Below are 16,596 nucleotides of genomic sequence, written 5' to 3'. Positions count from 1 at the left end.
CCGCTTTTTAAAAAAAATCTACTTTTTAAAGCAAGATATGACTTACGTATAGAGAAATACCCACATTAAATATATAGTTCTATGAATTCTGATAAGCTATACACTTGTGTAAAAATCACCAAACGTTCTGAGCTCAAAAGGTTCTCTTATGCTTCCTCCCAGAGATAATCTTCTAAAGGTAAATATTGCTCTGATATTTCTCACCATGGACTAATTTTGCCCATTCTTGAAGTTTCCAAAAGTGGAATCATTCAATATATATACTCTTTGGTGTCTTGTTTCTTTCTAGACTCTTCTCTTTTAATGACCATATTCTATTTTTTCCATCAAAATTGCCAGGTCTTCTGCCTTATTTTCCTAGGCGTTTGCTAAGTAATTAATGTTGATGATGTAATAAACTAATTCTTGCTAAAATATTGGGTGAAAATGGTTAGTTACTTTTTTTCCAGATAATTATTCATATTATAACTGACCTTAAGCCTAGAAGAATGGCTATTATGGAAATTCTAAACAGAGCTAAGAGACATTTTGGAGGGGTAATAGATTTGGTTTTTCCTTCAATCTGAACACACAGTTTTTTAACTAGTATACTAATTATGTACCTGTAAAATTTCTTCCTAAAATGTAAAAGCCGAATCTGTGACTGCAATTAAAATACTATAGAAGTGGGGTGCCTGCGTGGCTCAGTCGGTTAAGTGTCCAACTTCAGCTCGGGTCATGATCTTACAGTTCATGAGTTGGAGCCCCGCATCAGGCTCTGTGCTGACAGCTCAGAGCCTGGAGCCTGCTTCAGATTCTGTGTCTCCCTCTCTCTCTGCCCCTTCCTACTTATGCTTTTTCTCAAAAAATAAATAAACATTAAAAAAAATTTTTTAATAAAAGAAAAACTACTATAGAAGAAATCTCAGATGCATAAAAAAGTTAATATGATATAGAAAAATGAGCATTGAAATTGTTGAAAATTTTGTGTTCTATTCCCTGCTCTGCAACTTACTAGCTACTTACCTCACTAATATCACCTAATCTCTCTGAGTCAGCTTTAATGTGAGCATAAAAAAATTTTCCATGCCTGACAGGATTAGTGTGAAGATCAAATATGAAAGAAGCTAATGTATATTAGGGGCACCTGGGTGGCTCAGTTGGTTGAGCGTCCAACTTCAGCTCAGGTCATGATCTCCTGTTCGTGGGTTTGAGCCCCATGTCGGGCTCTGTACTGACAGCTCCAAGCCTGAAGCCTGCTTTGGAGTCTGTGTCTCTCTCTCTCTGCCCCTCTCCCTCTCACACTCTATCTTTCTCTCTCTGTCTCTCTCTCAAAAAAAAATTAATAAACATTAAAAAAAAATTTTTAATAAAAAATCAAAAAGAAATAAGCTAATGTATATTAGAGTGCTTCATAAAGTCATATATGACTTTGCCACACACACACATAAAACTTCACAATCACACTTCCATAAAACAGCTAATAATGAATATGTGCAATATTGAATATTCTGACCATCCAATACAATAGGAAGACTTAGTGACATTGTTTTTGGAGAACTTTTTAATTTAATAACCTAGACTGCCCATCGCTTAATTCAAGTTTGTAAGATCTCTAAATGACACCAGTTTTCTTTCCCATTGCCTTTTATCTTGCTTTTACATTTTACCTCTCCTCCGTTCTAAATTTTGTTGGAAGGCAACACATAAGTTTTTACTTTTAACTCTTTCCTTAGAATTTTTTGCATGTCACATCTGAGTTTGTGTCGGGTTTCTCCTGCAACAAGAATTATCTAAATGCCACGTAAGAGTGTGAAGAACTTGTGAGAAAGAAAAATGTGAAAGACTTTTCTCATTGATAACCACTTACCAAGTAATCTGGACGCATTGAGAAAAGTTTTGAGTGGAGGGTTTGAGTAGGAGAGGGTGGTCGAAGTAGTTTGTTCCGCTTTACTCTGGAGCGCCACCTGCTGGTAAATTGAGTCTAACAGTGGCAAATAAGAATTAGGCTGGGAGATTAGAACAATCAAAACTTGTTTTATATAAAGCACATATTAGTTATTAGAATCATTGTGGAAAATGATTTGATTTACTAACTGAATGATTCAATTATTAGAGAGATTTTCCTCAAAGCTTTTTTTTTTTTTTGGTAGGAATTTATTTATTTTAAATTCTGGGCTTTAATCAGAAAACCACAAATATGAATCGACGGCCCATTATGTTAATTAATCAAATATTTAAGTGTTTACGTATCACACTGTACTAGACACTGGGAATGCAATGGTGAGGATAGAATCTTCCAGCCCTCACTGTAGAGTTCAGACTAAAAAGAAAAAGTGATAAATAGATTGCTAAAAGACGATATGAATAAAACAAATAAAAAGCCAGAGAGAGAGAATACAGTGTGGTTGAGGGAAACTACTTTGGATGGGACTTTCAGGAAAGGCATTTCTGATAAGGCCTTTAAGAACTTGTTTTTTGCTATACTCGCAGCACTGAGCACAGTGCCTACTACATAGTCAACGCTCAGGGAATATTTGTTGAGTAAAAACGATGGATGACACAGGGTGATAACCCTTAAATAGGGGCATTGAACGGAGCTGAAGCGCCATCAGCTTTTCTTTTTGGTCTGATCTGTATACATAGGTCATGCTGGCCTAATGATACAGAAATGTGGTAAGAGTACATGAAAACTGCTGGAAATATGTGTAGCATAATCGTTTTCTGTTGGCACTGGACCAGCTTATAAAAGCCAATTCAAGTTCAAAGACTGATGACATGATGACTCAGTTCAAGGCTACTTTTTTTTTTTTTTTTAATTTTTTTTTTTTCAACGTTTTTTATTTATTTTTGGGACAGAGAGAGACAGAGCATGAACGGGGGAGGGGCAGAGAGAGAGGGAGACACAGAATCGGAAACAGGCTCCAGGCTCCGAGCCATCAGGCCAGAGCCTGACGCGGGGCTCGAACTCACGGACCGCGAGATCGTGACCTGGCTGAAGTCGGACGCTTAACCGACTGCGCCACCCAGGCGCCCCAGTTCAAGGCTACTTTTGTTTTAAACTATGAAACAGCCGTCACTCGCCTCCGACGGCCTGCCTCATCGTCCGCACGCCCTGCCGCTGCCCCGCAGAAATGCTTCGGTTACCCGCAGTACTTAGCCAAATTAGGCCAGTGTCCAGGGCACTGGCTCCTCATCTTACTCGGGCCTATGCCAAAGATGTAAAATTTGGTGCAGATGCCCGAGCCTTAATGCTTCAAGGTGTAGACCTTTTAGCTGATGCTGTAGCTGTTACTATGGGGCCAAAGGGAAGAACAGTGATTATTGAACAGAGTTGGGGCAGTCCCAAAGTAACAAAAGACGGTGTGACTGTTGCAAAGTCAATTGATTTAAAAGATAAATATAAAAATATTGGCGCTAAACTTGTTCAAGACGTTGCCAATAACACAAACGAAGAGGCTGGAGATGGCACCACTACTGCTACTGTCCTGGCACGCTCTATTGCCAAGGAAGGCTTCGAGAAGATTAGCAAAGGTGCTAATCCAGTGGAAATCAGGAGAGGTGTGATGTTAGCTGTTGATGCTGTAATTGCTGAACTTAAGAAGCAGTCTAAACCTGTGACAACCCCTGAAGAAATTGCTCAGGTTGCTACCATTTCTGCAAATGGAGATAAAGAAATTGGCAACATCATTTCTGATGCAATGAAAAAGGTTGGAAGGAAAGGTGTCATCACAGTAAAGGATGGAAAAACACTAAATGATGAATTAGAAATTATTGAAGGCATGAAATTTGATCGAGGTTATATTTCTCCATACTTTATTAATACATCAAAAGGGCAGAAATGTGAATTCCAAGATGCCTATGTTCTGTTGAGTGAAAAGAAAATTTCTAGTGTCCAGTCCATTGTACCTGCTCTTGAAATTGCCAATGCTCACCGTAAGCCCTTGGTCATAATTGCTGAAGATGTTGATGGAGAAGCTCTGAGTACACTTGTTCTGAATAGGCTGAAAGTTGGTCTTCAGGTTGTAGCCGTCAAAGCTCCAGGTTTTGGTGACAATAGAAAGAACCAGCTTAAAGATATGGCTATTGCTACTGGTGGTGCAGTGTTCGGAGAAGAAGGGTTGACTCTAAATCTTGAAGATGTTCAGCCTCATGACTTAGGAAAAGTTGGAGAAGTCATTGTGACCAAAGATGATGCCATGCTCTTAAAAGGAAAAGGTGACAAGGCTCAAATTGAAAAACGTATCCAAGAAATCATTGAACAGTTAGATATCACAACTAGTGAATATGAAAAGGAAAAACTGAATGAACGTCTGGCAAAACTCTCAGATGGAGTAGCTGTGCTGAAGGTTGGTGGCACAAGTGATGTTGAAGTGAATGAAAAAAAAGACAGAGTTACAGATGCCCTCAATGCTATCCAAGCTGCTGTTGAAGAAGGCATTGTTCTGGGAGGGGGTTGTGCCCTGCTTCGGTGCATTCCAGCCTTGGATTCAATAACTCCAGCTAATGAAGATCAAAAAATTGGTATAGAAATCATTAAGAGAACACTCAAAATTCCTGCAATGACCATTGCTAAGAATGCAGGTGTTGAAGGATCATTGATAGTTGAGAAAATTATGCAGAGTTCCTCAGAAGTTGGTTATGATGCTATGCTTGGAGATTTTGTGAATATGGTAGAAAAGGGAATCATTGATCCAACTAAGGTTGTAAGAACTGCTTTATTGGATGCTGCTGGAGTGGCCTCTCTGTTAACTACAGCAGAAGTTGTAGTCACCGAAATTCCTAAGGAAGAGAAGGACCCTGGAATGGGCGGAATGGGAGGAATGGGAGGTGGTATGGGAGGTGGCATGTTCTAATTCCTAGAATAGCGCTTTACCATTGTTAATGAACTGTGAGAGGAAGCTCAAGGCAGTGCTCCTCAAGAATAACTTCAGAGAAGTCAGTTGAAGGAAATGACTGAAGAAAAGGCTGGCTGATGTTTAAGAAAATCACTATAACCATCAGTTACTGGTTTCAGTTGACAACATATAATGGTTTACTGCTGTCATTGTCCATGCCTACAGATAATTTATTTTGTATTTTTGAATAAGAAGACATTTGTACATTCCTGATAACTGAATGCAAGAGCCATGTACCAATGTACTGCTTTCAACTTAAATCACTGAGGCATTTTTACTATTATTCTGTTAAAATCAGGATTTTAGTGCTTGCCATCACCAGATGAAAAGTTAAGAAGCAGCCTTTCTGTGGAGAGTAAGAATAATTGTGTACAAAGTAGAGAAATATCCAATTATGTGACAACCTTTGTGTAATAAAAATTTGTTTAAACTTAAAAAACAACAACAACAACAAAAAAAAAACTATGAAACAAGGAGTGCTGGGGATCTATACACCAAATAAGGATACAAATGAGTGGATTCAGCTCCCTGTTGCCTTTCTTGTAGTTCACAAATGCCCAAGTTCAGTAACTGAGGCATCCCAGGAGGAATCAGATCAAATAGTTTGAGAACTATAGACCTTTATAACATTAGACCGGGTGAGGGGTCATACTTAAGGATCTAATCCACTACCATATAAAAAAATGTATCGTTGCAGTACAGTAATATCTTTTTGCAGTTTGTTTCTGATGCATCACCTGCCCTACACTAGACCTGTAGGCCTACCAAAACTTCAGCAAAGCCAAATCTCATTGGAGAGCTAAGAGTAAGATGCAAACTTATATGGAATCAATATTTAAGTGCTAGCTAATAACTGTAATAAAAATTGAATAAGAGGGGCACCTGGGTGGCTCAGTCGGTTAAGCATCCGACTTCGGCTCAGGTCATGATCTCATGGTTTGTGAGTTTGAGCCCCGCGTCAGGCTCTGCACTGACAGCTCACAGCCTGGAGCCAGCTTCGGATTCTGTGTCTCCCTCTCTCTCTCTGCCCCTCCCCTGCTCATGCTCTGTCTCAGTCTCCAAAATAAATAAAACATTAAAAAAAAATTTTTTTTTTAAAAATTGAATAAGAAAAAAGGGAAACAACTTTTTTAAAAAAAATGTAATGCTTATTATTTATTTTTGAGAGAGAGAGACAGAGTGTGAGCAGGGGAGGGGCAGAGAGAGAGAGGGAGACACAGAATCCAAAGCAGCTCCAGGCTCCGAGCTGTCAGCACAGATTCCGACACGGGGCTCGAACTCACAAACCACAAGATCATGACCCAAGCAGAAGTCGGAAGCTCAACTGACTGAGCCACCCAGGCGCCCTGGGAAACAGCTTTTTTAATGACCTAACTCTTGTGAAACTGGCTCCTGTTGATAGCCTTGTACTTTGCATTCAGTAGACCCACATAGTATGCACATCTTTTTTTCCACACATAAACAGATAGGAATAACATACCTACAAATACAATCTATAAGCATTGATTAAATCCCCTTCTTCAGGATGAGAACTCTGAACTTTAGGTGGGCATATTGTTGGTTCCACAAAAAAGACTACACTTCCTACCCTACAGCTCTACTAGGAGTGGCTTTGGGATGAGTTCTTGGCCATTGAAATTTAAGAGGAAGTATTGTGTGGTATTTGTGGAAAATCTTGAAAGACGAGTGTGTACCTATCCTTTGACAGTGCTGCTTGGAATATAGTTATGGTGACTGGTGCTCCAAAATTCATGTTAGACCAAGAAGATAAGGGCTGTACCTATGACAAAACAACAGGAAACTGGAGGGATCTTGATATACTGTACAGCTAGTATACCAACCCTACACTATTTCTTGTCTTCTTATATGTAAGAGAGAAACATCTGTCTTATTTATGACATTGCTCTTTGGAGTTTCTATTACTCTGCTGAATTTTATCCTAACCAATTTGGCAAGTAATGTAGATTTTACTGATGTTTTCACGACAAATGGAGGAGAAGGCATCATTTCACACCACAAGGCAAACAATCTTTTCATTATACAAGTTCCCTCTCTAGTCTCTTTCCAGATCCAAATTCTCTTTAGCCCAGCCCCCCTCTACCCCAACCATCTGTACCTTTTTTTCCTCTGTTGGATCCCACTCTCATGTCTCTGATCCTATAATGTCACTTGGACAGGAATTCTACTTGCTTCAGCCCTTCTTCAGGGATTCCTTTCCCTATAAAGAGGGACTGTTCTACCTGAGCCTTTCCTTGGTGAATGTTTTGAATACTGTACGGTCTGCCACAAGATGATAGCGACAGTAGCATCGACAACAACCCACATGATTAAATGCTTACTATGGGCAGTCATTTAATTCTCACCACCACCCTATAAAGTGTTACCCTACTTTACAGACAGGGTAAGTAATCGGCCAGTGGCAGAGAAGGCTAGCTGTCTACCCAAAATTCATGCTCCTCCTTCCCTAGAATGGAGTTTTCATTGAAAATTTACCATCCATCACACTACATATACATTCATAATTGTCATATTTTCCTAATATATTGATCCTTTATCATTATGAAGTATCCCTTTTTGTCCCTAGTAATAGTCCTTTTCTTGAAGTCTATTTTGTCTGATATTAATAGAAAAACTCTTGCTTTCTTGTGTTTACTGTTTCTATGGGGTATCTTTTTTTCTTTAAATCCATTTGTCTCTGTATTTAAAGTGCATCTTGTGTAGACAGCATATAGTTAGTACTTGCTTTTCACCGTTCTTATTATTTTTTAAAATTTTATTTTTATATAATTTCTACACCCAACATGGGGCCTAAACTCATAACCCCAAGATCAAGAGTCACATGTCCTACCAACTGAGGCAGACAGGCACCCCTATTACATATTAAATATGTTTTAAAATAAATAAAATTTGTGTTTAATGTATATAATAAACATTTAATATGTTTTAATATATATTTATACTTATGCACAGGTCTACCATTTTGCTATTTTTTATTTATCTCATTGATGTTTTTGTTTTTCTCTTCCTCATTTCCTTCTTTTGTGTTAATTGAATATTTTTTAGTGTACCATTTTAATTGCTCTGTTGACTTTCTAACTACCTTTCTTTTCATTATTTTTTTTAGTTTCTGTAGAGTTTTTAAAAATGCATTTTTAACTTATCCCAATCTACTTGGAGCTGTATTGAATTACTCCAGATAAAATGTAGAATACTTGCAATAGTATAATTCCATTTACCCCTTGTTCTTAGTGCTATTTTTGTTGTATATATAACATGTATATCTGTTATAAACTCATCAATACAGTGTTACACTTTTTTGCTTTAAACAGTCATATATATGTCTTTTAGCTAAAGAAAGAAATATGTACTGATTATTTTTTACACTTACCCACATATTTACTATTTCTAACTCTTTGGTATAATTTCATTATACTATCAAGAATCTTGAAATATAAATATATATATGTGTGTGTGTGTGTGTGTGCGTGTGTATACACACGCACACACACACACACACACATATATACACACACACACACACATATATATACATATATATATGACCACTAATTGTACTTATAGGAATTTTTATGGCAATAATTAGAGAGGGAATAATTTTTTTAAATGTTTATTTATTTATTTTGAGAGAGGGAAAGAGTGCAAGTAGGAGAGGAGCAGAGAGAGAGGAAGAGACAGAATCCCAAGCAGGCTGGCTCTGTCCTGTTAGTACAAAACCTAACATAGGGCTCCATCCCACAAACCATGAGATCATAACCTGAGTCAAAATCAAGAGTCAGATGCTTAACCAACTGAAATACCCGGGCACCCTGGGAACAAATTTTTTTATAATCATGTTTTTCTCACTGTTTCTTATAGCTAAAAATTGAAATAAAATAAATGTCTAAAATTAAGAAAAGCATTACATAAGCTATTTTACATACATAGGATGAATAAGCGCATTTGTTTTTATATTGGATGTTGGTTAGCTAGGACATATATAACATTGTTTAGTTTTTAGGAAAAAAAGACTGAAAAGAAATATATCTAGATATTAATAGTGGTTCTTTCTGGCTAGTGGATTTTTTGTGTGGATTACTGCCTTTTGCTTATTTATACTTTTCTGCATTTTTTACAACAATATATGACCTTTTATAATCAGAAGACAAGTGCAATGAGAAAAAATTCCAAATGGGTGATGTTATGTAAACATTGGATAGGATCTTTGAAACCAGTTAGTCATAATATTGAGAATAAATAATTTTCTTAAATACATCAACTTGAATTCAGGATAACCTGTGTCTTTAGTTTGACAAGTTTGAAATATAGACTGTAAGAAGACAAATTGTGGCAAGAAGTATATGGATTTATATATTATTCAATATATTAAAGCCTATTCTGTTAGTAGGCTTAGCTTTTCTGGTGTGATTTAAAGATTGTTACAGGTCCATAAGTGTCTTAAAGTATCTCCCTCATTGGCTGCATGAGCCCTAGAAATTCCTATAAAGCAACTCCTCTTGTTTAAAGTTCTTTTGTCTTTCTTCCAATGAAACTTACCTTATTTTACCTAGCAGAGTAGCATCCATTGACATAACTATGGGTTAATTTATCAGACTCGGGACATTCTGATGAGGAATATTTTGGCAGTTTGGGGAAAAACTGACAGATACATAGCTGTCAGAGCAGGGCAATTCTAGACAGAATTCTGTAGGGGGGTGTTCTAGAAAGTTCAGTGGCAGGGTGAAGGTAGTTGGCACTTTGTAGGATTGGTAGGTGGTAGAAGGGAGAGTAAAAGAAAAAAAAAAGAGAGAGAATACCAAATAGGAATGCAAGAATCATACAGAATTTATTTGTTCAATAGGCTTGTATGCACTCAGGGGCTATTAAGTTCATATTCTCCTGTAAGTGGCACATGTCAGTGACCATTTACTCCCATGGCTCCTTGCTGCTTGCTCTTTCATTGAGATAGACATCACAGTCCTTTGTAGAATCTACAATTCTTTATCTAGGCAAAATATGTTTATTATTTTGCCCTTTGCACCTTCAAACTCCAAATTGGAGTTGCCTCAGTAGTTGAAGAAATTAATATCCAATAAAGGGACACAGCGAGTGAACCATACTCAGGGAAAATATATATACTAGTTAGTCAGGGCCTTCCAAAGATTGTACCTCTTATTGCTTTGCTGTCACACATTTTGACAACTCTTTAAGATGAAATTTAAAACTAGATGAAAGAGAAGACAGAGCTCTGCAGATGCTTTTGCTAAATGGATCTTTCAGAAGCTTATAAGGCAAGTTGCATTGGCAGCTGATGTTCAGTCTTCTTATAGGACCAGTTTAAAGAAAGGAATTCTTAAATATGCATAACACACAAAGTCAAAGATTCAGGATATGTAGAGATGTAATAAATTGAAATCTAACCTCTTCATTGTACAGATGAAAAAAAATCAAGTCTTGACATTGGATAGACATAACCGAGATTATAAATAGTTACTAGCAGAGCCAGGATTAGAACTCAGGTCTTTTAGCTGCTAATGTAATGGCTTTCCCCAATATCATGTTGCCCCAAGTCCTGGTAGTAGATACACACCTTCAAAGCCCATAAAAACACCAAGCAAAGCAAGGCAGAAAGCCAAAAGCACAATCCTACAGGTCAGACATCAAACACTGGGAGAAAGTGTGTAAACAATAAGTGAATTAGAATCTTAAGCCACGTTTCCTTTTCTAAAAAATGGATTATGTCAACTTTTTTCATCCTAAATCACTAAACAAAAAAAGGGAATATAGGTTGCTATTTAGTTGAGCCCTGAGACATTTTTTAATATCAAATATCATTTGAAATCTTGCTTCACCTGATTTGGGCAATACTTTTTTAGCCATGGACAGAGTAATAATGAGTCTGTTTTGTCAAAATGTCTGGCTGAGTGCCACAGGAGTTAGAATAAGGTCATGTTTATTCTACTGGACATTTTATTCTTTATCTAGACTCTAAGAAGGCAAAGAACATGATAATGAAGTCCATTGGTGGCCTAAATTGGAAGGCACTGTCAATGTGAATGAGGACTGAGAAATAAAATACAGTAAATACAAGTTTAGACATATGTGCCGGGGAAGATACAGCAAGACTTCACTTCAGAAGAAATTAACAGTTTGGAACAGAAATGGGTTGCAGAAATTCTAAGGATATGAAAGTCACTGAAAATGATAATGACTAAAAAAGAAAGGGGAATTATACCAGTTTACAAAATGATGTAAGAATACAATATGATGTACAGAAGAAAAATACCTCAAACAAAAAGGTGCAACTATGCACTAATATACATTTTACATTATATTACATATATCTTCCATCTTGAGGCCTATAAATAAAAAGATTTGTGTTATTATATTGTAAATATAAATATTTTTGGTGTGGAGTTGGAGATGGTACCAGAATAACCAACTAAAGGGATAATTTGCGTATAAAAGGGACTGTGGGTACAATGTGAAGGTGTTGGGAGTATCCTCAGAATTCCATTTAAAGACAAAAGAGGAAGAGTTGAAAAAGAGAGAAGGAAATTGCCATTTCTGCCTTCTGTTGTCTACTATGCTTTTCTCTCTGCTGCTTCATCTAGAAAAAACAAACAGATTTTTTTTTTTTCTTAATAAATCCTTGCTAATTTCTAAGCCTAGAAAAGAGCAGCCAGGCCACAGCTACAACCCATGGCCACGTCATCAAGGTGAGGCTCCCTTCATAAACCTATGAGCATTCTTATGTCTAAGGGACCAGAGCCAATGCTGGTCAATTTTTATCATCTTACCATATTTTTGAAATTTGTAGGGTTAGAATTCTCTCTAAGTATCTTAATCAGAGCATATAGCATTCTGTTCCATACTATATAAGTAATGACATGATGAAATTCAGCACATGCGATTGCTATGTAGTAAGATTCTTCCAGAAATCATATGCCATTGGACCAGAGATGGACTCTCCCTGTATAATTGGATAGAATAACTGAGGTCCCCTTTTCAGCAGATACTTTGACAGTGGTTCCCCCTTATGCACAGGAAATGTGTTCCGGGACCCCCAGTGGATGCCAGAAGCTGCAGATAGTACCAAACTCTATATATACTATGATTTTCCTATACATACATACCTATAATAATTTAATTTATAAATTAGGCACAGTAAGATATGAACAACAATGACTTATAATAAAATAGAACGGTTACAAAAATATACTATAATAAATGTTATGTGAATACGGCCTGTAATTAAAATATCTTATGATGTACTTATTCTTCTTCTGGTGATGATATGAGATGATAAAATGCCTACGTGATGAGATGAAGACAGGTGAATGACATAGCCATTGTGATATAACATTAGACTACTATTGACCTTCTGACATATCGATGAGGAGATGTTCAGATATGTGAGGTTCATCTGCTTTTGGACTGTGGTTAACCGCAGGTAACTGAAACCTTGGAAAGCAAAACTGCAGATAAGGGGGGAACTATCTTATCTCATGGTAGTAGGAATCCATTAAAGATTGCAAGAGTTATTTAAATTAAAGGCTGACTTACCCAGAAATGTTAAAGGACCTCAAAACATAAATTCTCTCTGAGCCATAGGTAAGTAGCATTTTAATTATTCTGCAGAAGTATAATAGAAATGATAAGCAATGTATGATAAGGGAACAGAATTATAAGGGAAAAAAGCATGGTTTTTAGTAAACATCCATCTAGCTTCCAGTTTTAAGAGGATGATACACCTTATAATGAAGTAGTAGTCATTATTAACCAGCCAGGACTCCTGGGAGCTTAAAAGCAACAACTTTAGGGGCACCTGGGTGGCTCAGGCGGTTAAATGTCCGACTTTGGCTCAGGTCATGATCTTGTGGTTGGTGAGTTTGAGCCCCACATCAGGCTCTGTGCTGACAGCCTGGAGCCTGCTTCGGATTTTGTGTCTCCCTCTCTCTCTGCCCCTCCCCTGCTTGTGTGCATTCTCTCTCTCTCTCTCTCTCTCTCTCTCTCTCTCTCTCTTTTTCTCTCTCAAAAATAAATAAACCTTAAAAAAAATTTTTTTTAAAGCAATGACTTTAAATTACCTTCCAAGGGATGATTTGCCCTTTCTGTATTGTGAAACTCTGGCTGTTTAAAAATTTCAGATGTAACATAGCCATCGAGAGTACTTTGCTCTTCTTCAACTGGCAAATACACTGTTTGTGATCATTTTCTTAGACTAGCACACTATTTTGATAGACGGCACTGTATCAGCATTAAGTTACCTCATTATATCCTTTCATGAACAAATCCAGGGAATCCTAAACCACATCTTCTTTCCTTTGCCTACTCAGTTCTGTGTAAGAAAGACTTAACTTATAAAGAAACTCAATGAAAGGCCATAACTCTTCAGATTTATAAACAACAATATTATATGTGCTGTAAGAGCAGTAAAAGGGGCATCAATGTCTGTAAAGGTATAGTGGTGATTATAAGGAATTTATTAGATGCATCAGATAAAAGCCATTATTGAAAGAATTGTTTTTATGTTCAAGGACCTTCAAATAAGTGATTTATGGTTGAGGGAAACCTGTTTCTGATTCAACTAATATTCATGGGATTTATTAATGGGTACCTGCTACATGGGCCAGGCATTATTTATTTCATTTCAGTCTTACTAAATGCTAAGAATTGTGCTTATGCCAGGGATACAAAGACAAATAAAACATAATCACCACTTTCAAGAGGCTCGCAGTCTAATAGGGGAGATTCATAAGTAGATAGTTAAATTCAGTGTAACAATGTGGTAAGTGTAATGAAAGAGGGAAGCATGGAGGACTATGGAAGCACACAGGAAGGGTTAGACAAGGTTTTCTGCAGGCAGTGACTTTTGAAACAAGTCTTAAAGAAGGGTAAAAGGAAGAAGAAACAGCTTGAGCTAGGTCCAAGGGCTTAGAAACAATGCTTCAGTAGTACCAGAGAACAGAGTAGGATGTGGGAGGTTGGGGAAAATGATGGCTGAAGAGTCAAGCAGACTCCAGATCATGCAAGGCCATGTTAAGGAGTTTTCCTAGAAGATAGTTGATGGGATATTTTGTTCCTAGTAGGAGAATTTTGTGGGGAAAAAAGTTTGGAAAACATTGGATCAAAAGGCTTCTTTAACATAGAGTCTGTGGGAAACTTAAGTGTACTAATATGCATTGTGACTCTCCAGGGACATACTATACAGTTTTCTGACTATGAAATACTTATGAAAGATCATCTTTTGGGACTAGAGTTCTGAGAAGCACACTTGGAAAGTAATGCATAAATCTTTGCATTACTAAGGTATTTAATAAAACCACTAAGGTATTTAAAGAAATCAGTGCTATGGACAGGTTTGCATTTTAGAACACACCAGTAGCATTTCAGAACTCTCCAGCAGGAGTGTAGGAGATAGTTGTGGGGGGGCAAAATTCATGGCAGAGAGGCCCGTTAGGAGACCACTTTTGCACAGAGCAAAAATGAGGACCTGCACTTAGGAGTAGAAGGAAGAAAAGAATTTAAAAAAATGTTTAAGAAATTGACAGAGTTTAATCATTGATTGAGTGCAGGGAGAGTGAGGGATAGGAAATTCAAAGTTTCTAACACGGGTGGTCAGGTGGATTGGGTACCAACAATTGAGTAAGAGGAGGCATAAGTTCAGGAAAGAGACAATGAGTTTAGTTTAGGAAATCTATGGACATTTTATGAGATAGTTGGATGCGAGTATGTGATAATTAGATATTTCTGTTAAGTACTCAGATTTGGTAGTTCACAGTATATAGGTGTAGTTAAAATGATGACAATATTAAATATCACTCAGAAAGAGCAAGTTGAATTAGAAGAAATGTGGACCAAGTACAGAAACCAGGGAAATTGCAAGAAAAGTGTCTACACACATAACAATTTCAAAACCTGAGACAGCTCAAACCGTAGACACAGGCTGCTATTTAAAAACACCAACAACACAGTATTAGATCTATTTTAGTAATCATTTTGGATCTATATTAAGTTCATGTCTTTCTTTACTCAGACTTTATATTTGTCTATGTCAAGTATTTTAATAAGCATTCTCCACTCCCAATTAAATTACCAGAATTTTTTTTTTTTTTTTAACTTTGAAGTGCTTTCTTTCTTTTGGTTGCTCTTTAAAACAGATTTGGCAGCAAATAGAGATGTGAACTGAGGCCATTGTATTTAAACCTGTGGGTTTGCAGATTGCTAGTGGTGGCTCCAAAATTTCTACATAGGAAGGGCTTGGGCTGATTGAAAGAAGGCGCTAACGTTTATGTAAGAAATGTTTTTACTAAAATTGAATGTTTCTTTGCAGAGAATGGGGCTGATGAAAAATATGCATGGGGTGGAGGGAGCTAAATTTTCTGTAGAGTCTCCACTTGGTTCCATGATGCTGTTTCATATAATTAAATATGTAGTAATTAATATTTCCAGCTGATATCGAAACTAACCCTTTAAGTCGCTAATAATATTTGTCATTCCAGCTGATAGTGAAACTAGCCCTCTAAGTAGTTAATAATATGTCAATCTGAAAAACATCTCCTGCAACTAAATTGTGCTAAGTCACATTTTCATCAGATACCCTAATATATATTGTTTACCTAACATATTACCTAATATAGATTGTTGATTAAATTACCTATTAACAGTCTATTCTTCAGTACACTGAGGTTGTTCGTTTGTTTGTTTTAAGCAATGTGGTAGAACTTTAAAATACAATCACCCATGACAAAACACAGCTTTTTTTTTTTTAAGTTAATTTATTTATTTTGAGAAAGAGAATGCGAGGCAGGGGCAGAGAGAGAGGGTGAGAGAGAATCCCAAGCAGACAGTGCAGAGCCTGATGCAGGGTCAAACTCACCAACCCATGAGGTCATGACCTGAGCTGAAACCAAAAGTCAAATACTTAACCCACTGAACCACCCAGGTGCCCCAAAACACAGCTTTTCTTAGTATCTACCACTGTTAGCTCTCAGTCTTTATATTGTACATACTAAAATTTTTACATAATCATCTATAATCCTTTGCAGAAATAGAGTATAAATAAAAATGAGTAAATAAGTATATGCAGCATTATACCTATTGTGATAAATTATATATAAGATAAATTATATATCCCATTCACTCTTATGTTGTAAATGACATACTTTGGTGTTTGTGTTGCAAATTTAATGTTATATGAATGTGAAGGAGTATTAAGGAACACAAAACAAACTTTAAAAAAAATTGTGAAATATTCTGTGTGTATATTAATTAACAGTAATTTCATGGATTGTACTTCGTTGATTTGAAGAATTAAAGCAGTTAGCTTCCCTGGCACAGAGTTTTCTTCCCAGGAGTCATTTAAGCATTACAAAATCTGTCATGTAGTTATAACATTGGAAAAAGCATAGACAATATCGCTATTATACATGCCTGGTCCAAATATAGCTTTGCAGAACGCAGTTTTGCCTGGAATCCTTGCAATGGGTTCTATTAAGTTGAAGCTTAATAAAATCAAGGTGGTTTTCAGTGCCCATTTTCATGATCAAAACAATGTTTATTGTGATGTTCTGAAAATGGTCAATGCATGGCTGCTTTTTTAGCACAAGAGATAATGTTTGGTTAAAGAATAAAACTATGGCAATGATTACTTTTTCCAAAGGCTAGTTTCATTCAAAGAATGCCAAAGAAAGGGGATTGTATAGTAATAGAGTCTCCA

General features: G+C 36.7%; 2 protein-coding genes across 11 annotated transcripts in view; both read left to right on the top strand.

The window, feature by feature from the left end:
* The window catches only part of LOC132694076 (uncharacterized), a 225,942-nt gene that overhangs the window by 31,838 nt on the left and 177,508 nt on the right, over window positions 1-16,596 (top strand). The window lies entirely within an intron of this gene.
* Window positions 3,099-5,307, top strand: LOC132676130 (60 kDa heat shock protein, mitochondrial). The gene has a single exon (XM_060628294.3). The coding sequence runs from the start codon at window positions 3,114-3,116 to the stop codon at window positions 4,833-4,835; it is 1,722 nt and encodes a 573-aa protein (XP_060484277.3). The 5' UTR covers window positions 3,099-3,113; the 3' UTR covers window positions 4,836-5,307.

Source organism: Panthera onca, chromosome B4 (genome assembly GCF_046562875.1).
Source record: "Panthera onca isolate mPanOnc1 chromosome B4, mPanOnc1 haplotype 2, whole genome shotgun sequence".
NCBI lineage: Eukaryota > Metazoa > Chordata > Mammalia > Carnivora > Felidae > Panthera > Panthera onca.
This window is presented reverse-complemented; position numbering and strand designations above follow the sequence as displayed.

Bases quoted from the DNA above. Each gene is read 5' to 3' on its own strand.
- LOC132676130 (XM_060628294.3), top strand. From the start codon at position 3,114: ATGCTTCGGTTACCCGCAGTACTTAGCCAAATTAGGCCAGTGTCCAGG.